The sequence below is a fragment of the Phaenicophaeus curvirostris genome, chromosome 3, assembly GCF_032191515.1.
Source record: "Phaenicophaeus curvirostris isolate KB17595 chromosome 3, BPBGC_Pcur_1.0, whole genome shotgun sequence".
Lineage (NCBI taxonomy): Eukaryota > Metazoa > Chordata > Aves > Cuculiformes > Cuculidae > Phaenicophaeus > Phaenicophaeus curvirostris.
In genome coordinates this window covers 75,270,573-75,287,423 of record NC_091394.1, presented here as the reverse complement: position 1 = coordinate 75,287,423, position 16,851 = coordinate 75,270,573, and the positions used below count along the sequence as shown (strand labels likewise).

The 16,851-nt window shown below is 41.5% G+C and overlaps 2 protein-coding genes across 5 annotated transcripts in view; one reads left to right on the top strand and one right to left on the bottom strand.

The window, feature by feature from the left end:
• Positions 1–2,219, bottom strand: part of PTDSS1 (phosphatidylserine synthase 1) — a 31,574-nt gene extending 29,355 nt beyond the window's left edge. The window contains exon 1 of one of the 4 annotated variants that reach the window (XM_069854403.1): positions 1,993–2,219. In XM_069854403.1, the coding sequence (XP_069710504.1) occupies positions 1,993–2,171 (179 nt within the window). In that variant the 5' untranslated portion in view covers positions 2,172–2,219. The remainder of the gene's footprint in view (positions 1–1,992) is intronic. The other 3 variants (XM_069854404.1, XM_069854401.1, XM_069854402.1) reach the window with 3 other exon arrangements.
• A 213-nt stretch (positions 2,220–2,432) lies between these two features.
• MTERF3 (mitochondrial transcription termination factor 3) lies at positions 2,433–16,576 on the top strand. Its single transcript, XM_069854400.1, has 7 exons — positions 2,433–2,766; positions 5,401–5,553; positions 6,397–6,586; positions 9,767–9,914; positions 11,153–11,224; positions 14,025–14,186; positions 16,317–16,576. The coding sequence occupies exons 1-7, from the start codon at positions 2,457–2,459 to the stop codon at positions 16,509–16,511; spliced, it is 1,230 nt and encodes a 409-aa protein (XP_069710501.1). The 5' UTR covers positions 2,433–2,456; the 3' UTR covers positions 16,512–16,576.
• The last annotated feature ends 275 nt before the right edge of the window (positions 16,577–16,851 follow it).

The following is a 16,851-nucleotide window of genomic DNA, read 5'->3' as shown; positions in this document are numbered from 1 at the left end:
GTTGAAAATAGCAGAAGGTGGGAGAGGAAAAAAATTAAAAAAAAAAATCAGAGTAGCTTCTACAGACTGAGAAGAGGAGAAACAGAGAAGAGTTAGAGAGAAGTCAACAAGTATTTAAACACAGGAAGGGTGGCAGAGCAGAGAGACAGGCAGTGGGGAGAACATGAAACTGAAGAAGTCAGAGTTAGAAAGGTAGCAAGACAAACAGGAAAAAAAAAAAAAAAAGATACCAATACTCTTGGAAAAAATGCAAAGAAACATCACAGAAGCGAAGCAATATTCTTTGAGGCCAGAAAACTCCATAGCTCTGAAGTTGCTGCTGTTTGGCTCATCCTCTGCTTGAAAAAGATAATGGCAAAATTCCTTTCTACCTCTCCAAAGGTTACCAATCAATTCCATTAATTCTTCAGAACAATGTCTGGGTAAGTATCCCTTAGTAACTCACAAGTTTGTCCTAAATTAGCCATATATTGAGGAAAGTGATCAGGCATGAGGAGACAGGACAAGAGGAATGCTTGTAGCAAGGTGTCTAATTAAACACTGTACCAAAGCACAGAAACATGTCTCCAATATAAGAGTTAAAAATGGATCCTTGGAACATTCTAAGTTAGCTTAGATCTTGTTGCCTAAGTAGAACAAGGGATGCGTTCACCAAAAATACCTTCCTTGGGGCCAAAACCAACCTAAAACAAGAAAAGGCACACCTCAGAGCATTTGCAGATACATTTTTACATTTTTTCCTTATGCCCCTTTCTCAGGTCAAGCCAGTCTTGACCACTGTTCTCATAGCTGATAAGAACTACATATTTAGATTCTTAGAATAAGACAGATGATAGCACACTGAATTCTGCATCAGGCCTAGGGACAAATAATGACTTTCTTCTATCAAATGCATAATTTCATTAACAAGGCCACCGGAATCTGTGATTGCTTACACACAAATGAGCCCCAAACACTATGCGCAAGTCAGTTAAAACCTCTCAGGAATCACAGTTTGCCCAGAGATAGCACCATTTAGCCTAAAGGAGAATGATGGTGTTGTCTTCACAGTCCCATTCAGTACGAGACAATAAAAAGTCAGTACAACTTAGAAAAATACGGTAAGACACCCTTCAGACTACGCTACTACACCGTTTGGTTACTAATAAGGCTCCTGGAAATAACTGTGTCCATTCTTAGCTCAGTTCCATGAACACCTGCAGCGGCAAAGTCCACAGAGCTGCTCGTGCATTGAGGAAAGGATGCGGCCAAGCGTATCGATACCGGGGCCTAAGCACACGCGAGGCTGGCCACAAACTAAGTGTTTTGTACAAAAATGATGGCAAAACCATCACTCCTGTGCACCGAGCACTTGATAAATTCAGTACTTGAGCGATGTCATCCCTGGGTTTCTTGATAGCCTAATAAACGCCAATTTTGGCAACCGGCTGAAACACACACTTTGGTAAAGACCTTCACAGGGAGCCTCAACACCATCAGCAAGTTCCGAATAAACGGAGCAGAAGGGAATCCCCGCACGGCGGGGCCCGCAGCGCCGGCCCCGAACCGCGCCTCCCGGTAACCCGCCCGCCCCATCCCGGGGTTGGGGACCAGCACCGGGCCCAGACCCATCCCCGGCGTGGGGAACACCGGCACCGGGGCTGGCCCCATCCCCATCCCCGAAGCAAGAGACTGGCACGGGGACTGGCCCCATCCCCGGCGATGGGGGAGGGGAATAGGGCGAACCGGGACCGGTCTCATCCCCATCCCTGAAGAAGGGGGGACCGGGACCAGCCCCTTCCCCATCCCTGGAGAAGGGGGGACCGGGACTGGGACCGGCCCCTTCCCCATCCCCGGTGGCGAGGGTGCCCCATCCCCATCCCTGGGGCGGGGTGGGGGGTAACCGGCCCCGGCCCCATCCCCAGAGGGGAAACCGGGACCGGCCCCTCCCCGCCCCGGCGCCCAAGGGCGGGGCGGGCGGGGATCCCCGCGGCGGCCCCGAGTTCCGCGCACCTGGTGAAGGCGAAGGCCATGAGGCTGAGGATGGTGAAGCTGAGGAGGGTGATGGTGTGCGGGCGGTAGAAGAACTCCAGCGTGATGTCCTCCACCTGCTGCTCGTTGATCATGCGGAAGTGCAGGCGGTAGTTCACGTCGTCCTTGCTCAGGGTCCGGCTCCCCACGCACGAAGCCATCTCGACCCCTTGCTTAGACCCTCCCTCAGGGCTCGGCGCTGCCTCTCCCGGGGCGGCGCGGCCCACAGGGGCCCGACCCGCCCGCCCGCCACCAGCACAAGCGCCGAGGGGCGGTGCCGAGGCTGCCGCGCCCACGCTGGGGGGTGGAGCGAGGAACGAACCACGCGGGGGGGGGACGGAACCAAACCGCCCGCTTCGAGCGCAGCTCGAAGCGGGCGGTTTGGTTCCGTCCCCCCCCCTTTCTCCGGAATGGTCTCGCCTGAGCCGCGCGCTCTGAGGTGGGAGATGGCTTGGTGCGCTCGGCAGGCCTCTCGCTGCCGGTACCTGCTGCGAGCGGCCCGTGATGCTGAGTTCCCATCGAGGCTGAGCGGCAGCAGGGGGTTCGCCCCGCTCTCTCTGCTGCCCTCCAGAAAGGACGTTCTCCTGTGGGGGCTGCAGGGGTGCAGGCGTGCATCGGTTGGAAGCTGTTCTCTACCAGACAGTGCCAAAGATGGATCCTTTCCTTCTCCTGCAAGTTGTTCGCCATCACCAGTTAAACAGGAACAAGGAAAAGCAGAACCATTACCAGGTCTGAATGCAAAAATCCTGTGTGAAGGTAAGAAGCCGTAGGAATAACGTTTCTTCCTTAATCGCTCCTTGAATACTGTGTTCAGTTCTGGGCCCCTCACCACAAGAAGGATGTTGAGGCTCTGGAGTGAGTCCAGAGAAGAGCAACGAAGCTGGTGAAGGGGCTGGAGAACAGGCCTTATGAGGAGCGGCTGAGAGAGCTGGGGTTGTTTAGCCTGAAGAAGAGGAGACCTCATTGCTCTCTACAACTACCTGAAAGGAGGTTGTGGAGAGGAGGGTGTTGGCCTCTTCTCCCAAGTGACAGGGGACAGGACAAGAGGGAATGGCCTCAAGCTCTGCCAGGGGAGATTTAGGCTGAACATTAGGAAAAATTTTTTTGTGGAAAGGATTATTGGTTACTGGAACAGGCTGCCCAGGGAGGTGATTGATTCACCTTCCCTGGAGGTGTTTAAAGGAAGGGTGGACGAGGTGCTGAGGGGCATGGTTTAGTGTTTGATAGGAACGGTTGGACTCTATGATCCTGTGGGTCTTTTCCAACCTGGTGATTCTATGAATCTCCAAATCATGCTTTCAGTATTACCCTTCGTTCTCCTGTTTTGGCCTGTTTATCTAAAACATTTATCTGAAGTTCCTGACTTTCACTTGTTTTTAGGCCCATAGCCAACACAGAATTCCTGTGGTCACTCTAGCATACAGATTACCTTTAAGCCAAGATAAAGATAGAATGTTTGGGGCAGAAACATCATTCTGGAGCTGCTGTTTGAAGGGCTTTTCATAACTCTAGTTAGAACAGCTGAGCAGTAACCTTTTCCTCAGAGTTATGCTGGTACAAAATAAAAAGGTTTGTTTCTTGTTTTCGGATTGTTTTTCTTGAGTAGGAGTTAGGGTAGCCACCCTTAACGCAGCTCCCACAACGCAGCTGTTTGAATGGTTGGAGATGAACAACAGGAGGCAGCAGAGTGTGAAGGCTGCCTAAGCACTGCCCTGATGAGAAATGCTAGTTAAACTGTCTCTTGAAGAAAGGAAATAGATGCAAGGTTGCCTTGGTGTTGATGCCCAGAGGAAATTGCCTCACTTTTCTGTATATCTAAGTGAGGATGAAGAAAATACCATCCTCTGAAAATAATTCCAGTATGCTGAGGACACTTGCTCTGGATTACTGAGCAGTCTTGTATGTTCAGATTGAACTTCGAGCTCAGCCAGCTTATTTTTGGGGTGTCTCAGAGCTGCAAGTGAGATCTGTGTGTTTGTGCAGCCGGTTCTGGAAACAGTGTTGCACCAGAACTGACAGGTCAGCCAGCTCATATACGTCTGCACCTGTGGTGCAGTTTATCTACGTGCCAGATCTGTACACAGACTTAGTGTTGTATATATGTGTGTGTGGAGCATACAGTTGGCAGTGTATGGAATGGAATAAATATAATTGCCAGCATTTTTTTTTTTCTGGTAACTTGAGGTATGTTTCCTCATAGGACATTTAAAGAACTTCAAGTGGCAAAAAAGAGGCATTTGTACTTCTGTAGTGGATCTTGGTGCCTATTGGTTCAGCCTTCAACAAGCTGAAAAAAAAATACTTGATATCCGTATAGATTGCTAGAGAGTTCTTATTACTGTGTAAGCTACAAATGCTGCTAAAAATGTTTTGCTCTGCTTTTGTTTCTGAGGCCTTGAGAAAAAGAAGTGGCAAGACCTTTGGCAACTGTTGAGCTAATCTATGCAACTCTTCCTGGAACGTTAGGATCATCCTACTTATTTTGAAACCTGTCTCAGTAGTTAGTTCTGATGTGGCTTTGCTTGACACAAAGGACTGTTACCCTAGTCTCTAGGAAGTTATTGTGCAAAAGTACAGGGCCCAGAAAATCACCATCCTGAAGAGTTTGTAATTAGAGTTGTTGATCAGTAATCAGTTTGATAACTGAGGTGGATACTAGCAGCCAGCCTGCAAAACAGTAATCTTGATCTAGATGCTGTGAACACCTGTTAATGGAAAAACAGATCAGTTAGAGAAATATTTTTTAAAAAGTCACTGAGCTCTGACTTGGAACGCATAAGAGGGAAACAAGCATAATGATATTCATTTGGAAACTTTAATGGGTAGGAAATAGAGCTTGGTTTCTTTAGCTGTTCAAGGTGTTGGCAGTCAGCAGTCATTCTGTAGTAGACAAGACATGATAGCTTGGTTGGAGTTGGCTGTGAAATACCTTGAAAGTTCAAACAACTGCAGTTCAGGCATCAGATTCAGAAGAGGCACAAAGCAGAAGGCTTGTCAGGTTATGAAAAATAATCTTTGCAATAGCCTTTGATCTGGATATGATCAGGCAAGAATATATTCATGAAAACATGAAAGATTCTTTTTCAAGAAGGTGATTTATCTGTAGTCTGCAGCGATCAAGGCAGCAGACTGAAGGCAGTCTTGCTGGGTACTGGGCTTGGATTTGGCCACATGAGCAAGAGCTGATAGGCAATGACAAGGAATTGGAACAGCAATAAAAAATGAGAGTAGAGTCTAGGTTTCCTGTGTTTTCAAATAATAATTGGCTGTTCATCTCATGCACAATGTTCTTGCATTTTGAAATGGATTTTAAAAGATATGTATGGTGTTTGGTGGGAGCAGCTCTATCTTTCACAAAGCGCATTTGGGTCTTCTGTACTTGTTTCTTAGACTGGGATGACATCCAACCTTCATCCGCTTTGGAGGAGATTTCTGAGGAAGAAGCCGTACAGATCATTGCAGAACCACTTCTTCCTCTTCAGTCTTCCACACTCCGAGATTATGTTGATCACTCAGAAACCCTGGCGAAACTTGTCCACCTAGGTATGTGTAACTCTGTTTTGCCCAGGTTTGCTATGTCTGGGGCTTTGGAGATTCTGTAATTTGTGTTTTGATCTTACTTGTTGCTTTGTAAGCTTGAAAATGGGAACAGTGACCAATGGCTAACAGCACCAGGACATTATCCAGGGTAAATGGAAAAGAGAAGGGACCACATGACTTGCTAGCAATGCTTCAATTACTTCAAAACAAAGCTGGCTAGTTTTAGTCCCATGGTGCTGTTGATGCTAAAGAAGGCATCTCCCATAGCTTCCAGAGGTGGGCAGCATTTTGTTTGATGTTATTGGTCTTTTTTCATGTGGACTGTGCAAGGATAGCTGAGTTCAAGGTTGCTAGCCACCTCCTTGTTTACCAAAAGTGCAAGGAACACTAGAAGGAGGCTGGAGAAATAAGTAACGGAGAAGGGGAGATCTGGTTCCATGTAGTAATAAATTGCTATGAATGAGGCAGTATCCAAAGGCTCTTTACTGCAAAATTGTCCCCTTCCCTTGTATAATGGAATTTGGAATTCATTGCACGCATACTTACGTGCAACAAAGTCTCTATGTGGCACGTGCTAAGATACTTGATTCCTCCTGTACAGGTTTCACTGCAAATGTTATCCTTCAAAAATAAACTCAGCAAAAGTGTCTAAAATGACTGCTTGTTTTATCTGGAATCTTTCCACAATACACAAGGTATTGTGACCTTGCTGGGTTGAGCAATTCAAGCATGCTGAATCAGTGCAAAAATGGGTAGTCCTATAAATTTCAACATGCCTTCCTGAAATATTTATAGGAAGTAGGGTCTGTATTTAATTAAAGCAATTTCTAATTTTGTTTATTGTAGGAGTTGACTTATCCCAAGTGGAGAAGCGTCAAAAGGCAGGCCAACTCTTACTGACCTTGGACTTTGAAAAAGATATAAAAAAAATACTTCTGTTTCTTAAGGATGTGGGTGTGGAAGACAATCAGCTGGGATCATTCCTGACCAAAAATCCGTACATTCTTGGTGAAGATCTGGAAGCTTTAGAAACTAGGTAAGCCTTTCAAATTGCAGCAAGGTGTTAAGCCGTTTGGCTTGAAGGTCTGGTTTCCCAGTTGGCTTAAATTTGTCTGAACCTGTGTTGCTGCTGCTTCCTTTCTGTCTTGATCCGTGGTTCTGTGTTCCTGTGCCTTCTCATCAGTCAGCATTAACATGCGGTGGTATCATAAGTTGAATCAACACCCTGGTCTGCCTGAAAACTGATGATTAACAAATTTCTGCTCATTCCTGACTCTCTGCCGCAGAGGAAGCAGCTTGGTTTCTTAGGCCACTTGCTTCACCTGTGTCAGCTCACATCCCAAAATGTTAGTCCTTGTGGCTTTACCTAAATTTGTTGAAGAATATTAAACTCCTCAGTCAAGCTTTGAAACTGCTATTCTAGATGATATTTGTACCCATACCTTGTGAATTCTGCAGTAAAAGAAACAGACCAGATCTCTTCTGTGGTTACATCTAATAGCAGGAGAAGGGTTTTGTGACTTTTTCCCCACACTGTCCTGCTCAAACTGAGCACAAGACTACAGTGAACTTGTGTGAACTTGTGTATGTTCATATTTGTATGGCCTTAAAGTCTGTAAAATGTACTTCTATTCTTAAACCACTCTAAGCAGGCTTGCATTAATTCAGTAGTTCTTTTACAGCATCCTTTGTATTGAACTCAAAACATCTTGGTATTTAAAAATTCCAGAAAATAAAGTCTGCCTGCTTGACTCTTGCATGTAGTAGCTGTCCAAGATAGAAAACTGAAAATACAGCTTTTTGGAAACGAGAAGCACGTTAAGAGACTCATGTCTAACATAGACCTAACTTTTCTTGTTTCTCCTCTGTTATTCTGTCTTCCTGTTCAGTAAGTGGCCTTTCAGAAACAGTATCAAAAAAGAACTTGTGTCGTTTTTCAGCAGTAGTTTTGAGTTTATACGGGGTAGTTTTTTGTTGCTTGTAGTCTACTGAAGAGAGTATTTTTTCCTATGATAGATGTTCTAACTCTTCTGTGAAGTCAGATTTGCTTTTCAGTGACTGTCCTGTGGCACTGCCTGGTTAGTGAAGTAGGGGGCTGAATAGGGCAATCCAATTTATTCATTTTCTGCAGCTTGATTTTTCAGTAAGTTTATCTCTTGCACTGGTGAATACTTTCCTGCAAGCTTTAAAGTAAGCGTGCTGCAGAGCGTGTATGGCAGGCTGTGAAGTGAGTGTGTCTAAGATAGCTGTCTTTTGAAAGCCAAGTATCACCTTTGCATAAACACTTTAGTGCAGATGGACATGGTATTGGTTACATCACTCTGGAATGTTTTATTGCTATGGATTCCACGTTGCCAGGAAACAAAACACAAATTTCAATAGATTTGGCATTTGACTTCAGATAAACACTGTAAAAGTCAAAACATTCCATAATTCATAACAGTTCTGACAGTTGCAAATCAGTGTCTGTACTGCAGCTGCACCAGATGCTTTGTTTTATGGTATTAATGATGACTTAAAACTGTTAACATGCTGCATAGAACTGCTGACCCCTGTAGTAGAACGAGGGCTAACCTTGGTGCCAACACTCACAAATTCATCTCAGACTTGGGCCTGGTTGGATGATTGTCCTTGTTTAATATACCAGTTTCTAGAGTCAGGTTATTACAATCCTTCTTGCTATCCCTCTTTTAAGCTTCTTGCCTTCCCAGGTTGTGGAGAAATGCTTCACATGGGGTCTTAATGACTCGCTAGCAGAAAATAAGTGAAGTGGAATCAGGACAACCGGAAGGTTTTATTTTTAATCTGCTTATTTAGCAATGTTTCTTAGGATGCTTGGCAGTTGTGCTCTCCAAAAAAATTAATGGAAGAAGTGCAATATAGCCAAGCTGCAGCATCCAAAGCATAATGGGATAATTTTTCAAGGGCCAATTATTTATTGTTGTGTTCTGGATTTCCTTTGCTCCTAGTTTCTCCTTGTCTCTGGGGCTCCTGCAGCCAGCTCCATCAGCATTGTCTGGAGCCGAGGCTGCTGCCTTCTGTTGGGGTGCATAGTAAGGAATTGGTCCTCTAGAGCTTGTTCTCAGATACTCTGTTTAGAGGTTTTGGGCTTGTGATGATTTCATTTTGAGGGTTTGTGGAAAGAGAGGGAGGTTGTAATGACTGGAAGTCATTTTTATTTGCTTTTCCTTTCCACAAGACATAATTTAACGTACAGCCAATCTTTTGCTGAATATCTTCTTCTGTAGAATATTCTGCAGTCTATTTAGTATCTTAATTATTGCCAAGCAAAACCTGTTCTTGTATTCTCCAAGTTCATCTGACAGCAGAAACTTGTGTATATGCTCATCTATAACAAAAGGAAACCTCTTCAAATTGTAGCTTAACCCATGTTCCACCATTTCCAAGAAAACTAGTTGTGCCCCTTTTTTTCTTGTGTGCTGTAATTGCCCCCATCGAGTCCTTTTTCTGGGAGCTGTGGTTATAATCTATTGCAAGAAGTACTTGAAACAGCATTTCACTTTCACTGAATTCAGCAAAGTCTGGAAAAAGTTTTGCCTTGGAAAGAAAGCAAGCTCTGTTAAACATAAAAACTTTAGTCAGCTCCTTCACCTTTCTGACAACCAGATGTTTTGTAACTAAATCCTTGGCCCAGCAACTGAAAGTAAGGACCTATTGTAACAAAAGTAACTTCAGCTTATTTAAAACTGTCTTTGGACAATGTCTTTACAGATGGCATTGTTGTATATGTCTACTCCAGTGCTATTGGGAAAACAGGGCTGCATGAGGTATAGTACTCTGTTCTTTCAGCAGTAGAAATGGAATTCATTAAAATAGCAAAAGGGTGTGTATATCTTCTTGTCTATACCCTGTGATGATCTATTAATGTGTTTGCAATCTACGAGACAGGCTGGTAGTTAAACATAGGTTAATGTAGTTATCTGCTCAAGGACAGCTGGAAGGAATTAAAATCCATCTTCAGTATTGACATTCTGCTCTGAGGTTTATTTTGCTTCTAATTAATTGGAAGGGATGGTATTTTGCTTTTATGATAACTGCAGATTTCCCCCTAATTATTTTTGGCAGGGTTGCATGTTAATGCTAGAACATCTGTCCATTTATAAGATATCACTGAGGAATTTAAGCAAGTACTGAATAAATGGAGGCAATAAAATTTTCATCGCTGGATTTTATTTTGTTTTTGTTCTCTTTCTAGAGTGGCTTACCTAAAATCAAAAAAATTTCGTAAGTCAGAAATTGCTCAGATGGTCTCAAGAGCTCCATATTTGCTGTTGTTTTCAGTGGAAAGACTGGATAACAGACTGGGTTTCTTCAAAAACGAACTTGGTCTCAGTGTGAAACAGGTAAAGACCATACAGTGAAGTCTTTAGATACTTTGTTATTGACAAGCGTGAGTGAAGCCTTGGAATATGAATACTTCAAGTATGTGGAGGTTATTCACAAAGTTTAGTGACATTACAGATGCTAACAAAGAGAGTTACAGGATAGCATGATTTTAACTGTCTGTAGAGGTAATATGGACAGCTAACATTCAAAGGTCCTGAAGTACAGTCCCTGAAGATTATCTGCTGCAGGTTATCATCAAATAAGCATGTGTGTGTCCAATTTTATTATCTGAGGTGGGTCAAAGGACTGAATCAGCAAGCAGCTTTTTTAATTTCTAGAATGCTAATTGGCTTTCCTCTTCACAATATTGTAACATACTTATTGGTGAAATATAGTCTAATCTGTGAATATTGCATCAAACTAAATGCCAAATGAGTCACCAAGAGACACCTCTGGGTTCTCTCATAAAAGTGCTTACTGCATTATGGGCATAGCAGGTATTTAGCACCATGCTTCAGGACATGCAGAGGAGGTAATAGCTGAAGTTTCCCTTAATAAGTGGGCAGTGTTGGTTGTTCCCTGCCGTAGCTAGGGATTGCAACGAATGCTAAGTTCCAAGTGGAATCTAGTGTGTTTCTGTTGGCTTCTATTTGCTGAACAGTCATAGCTGTCACTGTGCCTGTTCCTGGCCTTTCCTTACTTAAGGTAAGATACTTCTCTGTAAAAGGGTTTAGTCACTGCCTTGTGCTCAGGGCAGATTACAAGTAATCACATAGCTTAAGGGATGTGAAGTAATTTCTTGTGTTGCCGTTATACTATGGTTTCACTAGTTCCTCAGGTAGGCAAATTCCACTGCAACTGAAAAAGCCCTTTATAGCCTCTATCAGGTAGTGTTTTGCTTGTTTCTTTTAAAAAGGTGGGAAGAAACAATCTTGAGCACTGAGAGAGATTAGTCACTTGAGCATGCTTTCTACTTCTGGGGTATGTTTTTACTCCCTGTCTGTTTTACTACAGCTATGTTATTTTTTGTTTTCCAAATGAACATATTCGAGTAACTTTGCATCTTGAATTTGCATAACGCAGCAATATATTATCTTTGGGGTAGAAATAAAATGAAATGCAAGTGAAAGAGCATCCTTCTTCCAACTGGGGAAAAAAAAAAGTTTATATGAGATCTCTATCTTTCTTTCCCAGGTGGATTCACAAACAAACTTTCAGTAATAGTCTTTTCTTTGTGTGTTTTCCCTAATTGTAGACAAAGGATCTGGTAATTCGTCTTCCAAGGCTACTGACTGGCAAATTGGAGCCTGTAAAAGAAAATCTTCAGGTGAGCTTATTAGTAGATATTAAAGTTGTATTGCATATCCACAAGGATTAGGAATTTAAAGAAGATAAAATTCCCAGAGGGGTATCCTGCATAGAAAGAATTCAATAAAATAATTTTAGTGAAGATATAAATTAACTGAGGATTTTTTAAACAGTTTATTTTCCTGTATGGCTTGCAAGCTTATGCCATATGTGAAGCTGTATCTTATTCTGTTTTCTTCTCTGATGTAGGTTAGAAACTTAATCTGAGTCCCTTCCTGCCAAAATTTGCTATCTGATGACACAAATTGTTAGCCATTTTTTATAACAAGGGAAAAATAGGGCCTGCTCCCTCCTTTTTTTTTTTTTTCCTTAATTATTATGTTATTTTGCTAACTTGGATTGTCCATGAGGATTTAGGAGCAAGAAATGTGCAGTTGATTATTTTCCTCTTGGCAGGTAGGTAGCCTGCCAAAATGTGCATTTGACACCTATTGTCTGATAGCAGCTGTTCGTTATTAACAACTGTTGGGTAAATAACTTCAAACCCACAGGGACTCCTTTCCCCTTTGAAAATGTGACTATGCATTGGTTTAATTATTGTGCTGTAAAGCCATCTAGGCCAAACAGCATGATGTGGTATAACAATCTGAGAAATCCCATTATCCTATAAGGCGTAACTATGAATTAAAATATATAATTTTCAGACAGACTCACTGCTCTGAAACTCTTAAGCACTGGGAATCTTTCAATCTGAAGTGTGTGTGTGGTAAGGGAGGAGACTGGAAAGTAGCAGACTGTTCCAATTAATAGTGCTTTCATTTTAATGAACATTGTTTCGACTGGCTAGGGAATTAGTATACTATAATGAATGTGTTTTTAAGATCCTGACTTGCATGCAACTATCTTGTATATCTACCAAAAAGTGTATAGTGTAGCATCCTTACTTGTAACATGTTCTAGAGAGAGATTTTTAAGTTCTCCACTATTAGACTCTACTAATAGTGGAGCATTTCAAGAGGCTGGATGTCTTGGATTTAGAATCTGGGTTCAGCCCTGTATCTCCTAAGCTGGAGGTGGGCAGGCAGTACTCAAAGAGAAACCATATACCAGCAGTTCACAAGTGATCTGGTCATATCCCTCATTCTGAGTTGGCTGTTATTTAGAAACAACTGCTGTGGCTGATATTGGTTGTCCAAAGGTATCAGTCACCAACTAAATGAGCTGAAGGATGGCTTATTCCATTGTCTAATGGTTTCATCAAACACAACTACAGATATACTGACAGGGTAAAAATGGACAGCTTGCATTACTGCTGCCTGTTGTGGGAATCATATGGAGTATGTTGAATATTGCTGAGGCTTACACAATAAAGTTACTAGCATATGTGGTCTAGAGAGTTACTGAATATGAAATATGTGTGCTGTCAAACCGAGTGCAGTCAAAGCAGCTTACACTTGACCTCACCATTCATGGCAAGAGAGAGCTGATCCATTCCAGAGTAGAAAAGAAAAGCTCAAGATTCTTGCCACAATTGCCTCTACAGTGGAGCTGGCTGTACATCTCCACTGATTTAACATCAGGTCTTACTCTCAGTTGTGTGTCTTGATGCAGTAAGTTACCCTTGCCACTCAGATCCATGAAGGTCACCACTGAATTGCAAACACATCTCTACATAGTTGAATGCTGTCATAATTAATATTTCTTGTGATGTGCAAGTGTTTACAAAGCAGATGAGGAAGAAGCAGGAGATGAAAGACCTGATTTTAGTTAACTTTAGAAATAATTCCCTGTAAAGATCTAGAACTCCTAAGATAACTTCAAAACCCAGATTCTGAGCGCCCCCCCCCGCTTTGTATTTGCCAGGCAGTTCTGGAAAAGAGCTGCAATCTTGGCACATCAAACTGGAAAAACAAAAAGAATCACCTTTTTGCTAGCTGAAGAAGTACCTGAGTTGGCTTTGAAAGTCTGGTTATGCTGACTGGTAAGCACACCCACTTCGTTATTGAAAACAAGCTGCTTGTAAATGTCACTGGAGGATAGAAAGAATGGCTGAGTTACCAGACACTCTTGTGTCCTGAATTCCTTTCTCAACAACTCAATGAACTGCTTGCTGTTCTGCACTTTGAGAGGAGTGTTCATGGGTTTTATTGAAAAAATGTGGTTTGTTTTACTCTTGGGAAACCATAATTGAAGTCAAGGCAGTCTCTGAAAAAGACATCTTACTTCAGACATTAACCAACTGTAAGATAAATTGAATACACTGCATATTCTACACATTTCTTTGAGGTTCAACAGACTTCAGCTGAAGAATACAGGACTGAAATTATCCTCCTTATATTTTTGTATTGACTTGGATACATTAGCAAAAGAAGCAGCACATAAACAAAAGTAGTTACTAGCTATTTGGTTGCTCTGTTTTACAGAGCTCCACAACTAAAAAGACAATGTCTTTTGACAGTTTGGTATTGAAACTGATAACAGATTCTTAGGAGAGAATTTTAATGCTTGTAACTGCCAAGCATACTGATACGTGGCTTTTTTGTTCTTATCTCAGACAAGCTAAAAAATACATAGCATTCACAGGAGTCATCTTTACTTCAGAGATACTCTATAAAGAAATGACTGCAATCCCAAGTGATAAATAATTTTCACTGTCTGATTTGAGAACTGGAGTGGCAGATAGCATTGTGCGTTGTGTTCTTGTTGCTGTGTGACAAAGGGTACAAGAATTTTGCATTCATTTCTTTCAGTGGCATGTTAAATTAGGTTAAGTTTACGGTAGCTGACTTTTGAAGATAAAATACTGATTTTTTTTTCAGGTTTGTCAGATTGAACTAGGTTTTCAGCGTAGTGAAATTCAACAGATTGTGTTTAAAACCCCCAAGATCTTAACTGCAAGTAGAAAGAGACTCAAACAGACATTTGACTACTTACACAACATAATGGGCATTCCCCACCGCACACTTACTCACTTTCCTCAGGTAAGCTGTTAATCTGAGAATAAATTGTAGATGCTCTTTGCATGGCTTCTTCACTAGTTTGGTGCTGATGGTGGAGCCTTTTTGTTTGCAGGACACATGAATTGTTAAATTGTCTGTGTTTTTTACTCTAATCAAGATAACTTTTATTAGCAATTCAGCAACCATTGAGGATTCTAGTGTGGAAGTGCCCTTCTCCCCCAGCACACATGACACCATGACCTCCAGTTGTGTGAATTTTTAAGTTTTCAACAGATGTAGCTACACTTATCTCTTAGGGATTCATATCTGCTTAGAGATTCCTTGTCCTGAAACCCTACCCAGCTAAGAGGCGCAAGGGAAGAGAGGTCACATAGAAGATCTGTTCATTAGATATCACATGCGTAAAAGCATTTATCTTGGATTTGTCCAGTTAAAATATAAACTTTATAGATTCTAGGATTTGAAAATGTAGTTTAAAAGCAAGACAAGTTCTGTCCGTTAGGCAATTGGATTTTCATTGATCTTCCTGTTGCTGTGGCAGTAGCTCAAAAAATCACAGGAGGGAAAACAGATTAGTTTCTTGATGACTATTGTGGGTTTTTTTCTATCTCCTCATGACTCTTATTCCCTCACAGATTAAAAGTAGAAAGCATTAGTCACTTCGTCCAGTGCTGACATGCAGTCACACTACCTTCTTACAAAAAGAAAGCACAAATTATAGCTTCTCAACTACAATAGTTTTCTTCCTAAATCAAGTCCAGTAGAGAATCTAGCTTTCTAACTAGCTAAAAACCCAACATTATACGAGGAAATAAAACTACTCCCCAGGATTTTGATTATTTATCTTGCTATTTAATATCTTTACTTAGCAATGATGCTTGGTGTAACTCCTGTCTGTTGGGTGCTTTTGCTCTCCTTGACCTGTAAGCGACGACAAGTCTTGCTCACTTTCTTCTTGGTTGTCTTATTGTTGGCTTTGTGGTCGTTCACCTCATTATTTTTCTTACCCTTCTTTGGAAGGGTAAGTGGAGAGTTTCCTCTGTTCCTTGTCCTTGGTGCAGCCATCCTCTCTTTTCCCTGTTCTTCCCTTCCATCCTCAAAGACTGAGAGTTCCACAATATGCAGCTCAGTCTGTATATGGTCTGGTCATTAACCTGTGCATTCACAAATGCACGTTTTCTCTATCTCTTCTTGTTTCTATCCTGAATGACAATAATGCTGTAAATAGAGGCATACAGGAATTTTGTGTCAAATGCTCTCTGATGCTAGAGCTGCTGTTGTAACTATCCTTCCTGTCAGCTAGCTCCATAAATGGTGGTTAAGACTTTTTCCCTGGCTTCTGGCTCCCTCTTAAAATTCAAGGAAGACAAAGAAGGAACAGTAGTTTTGCTTTCTGTCCCAATTCTAATTAGTTTGCATCCTTATGAAATCCCTCCTTAAGTAGCATAGTCTCTCTCCTTTTTAGTAAAAACTCTGCTCGCTTTCATTTCTCTAGCATGTGTGTTTTCACCAGTAACTTCTCTGAAGCAGGGTCTCTCTCTTTATTTGTATTGCTCAGAAATGAATTTAGATCTCTGCATTCAAGTCTTTTTAACTGTGCATATCTTCCTCATTTCTCTATTTTAAGCCTTTTATCTGTGTTATGACTGGAGGTGTATGACCCACTCAACGTTTTCTGTGGCTGCTGTGCCATCCGCTTGTTTGTATTATGCCACACAGTCACCTCTTCGTTTCTTCCTTGTAACAATGCTCATCTGAATCTGATTCTATAAATAACCACTTCTGATAATAGAGGGAAAATTCTTAGGTATTTTTGCTCTCTGTTTCTAAATGTCTCCTCTCTATTTTCTTGGCTGTGATTGCACAAAGGTAGTACAGTTATCATATACCAACAAAAATCCTAACATTCTTAAGACACTCCCTGATTTTCCTTGTGTGTGCACCTCAGCCTACTGTATTAAGGCATTTATTTAGAATTTAGATAACTTATATATGAATGTAACATACCTGGTGTTTGAAAGAAAATGAGAAGAAAAGATGCAAATTATGTTTTCTCCCTAGATCTTCAATTTGTCTAAAAAAATGCTCTTATTTTAGATTCATCAGTCTGAAATTTAGACAACCTAAAAGATTCTTCCCTTTCTTTCTTAGGTTTTCAACTCAAAGCTATTACGAATCAGAGAAAGACATATGTTTCTTAAATTTTTGGGAAGAGCCCAGTATGACCCAGCAAAACCCAGCTACATCTCTCTGGACCAGCTCGTATCCTTGCCCGATGAGGTGTTTTGTGCAGAGATTGCCAAAGCTTCTATAGAGGACTTTGAAAAATTCTTAAAAACTATTTAATTAGTAACACATGTGAAAAGGAATAGAATAAACATTTATTTAGAAATAAACTTTTTATAAAACTACTCCTCTTTTTGGTCTCCTACCTTCTTAATAACTGTGTTAAGAAGTTCTTGCTTATGAAATGTGTATGATGTAAAGGCTCACTGTAATATTCTTTATGGTGACTTAAAAATATATTTCAGAAGGGTTACAGGAATATGTGTTGTTTGCTACTGATGTAATCCTTGTAATTCATTGCTAAGACATAAGTGACAGTGAATGATGCTGCACACTAACAGAAAAGTAAATTAAAGTGGATTCTTCTTTTTTTTTTCTTTCAATAATTTTGGGAGATGGA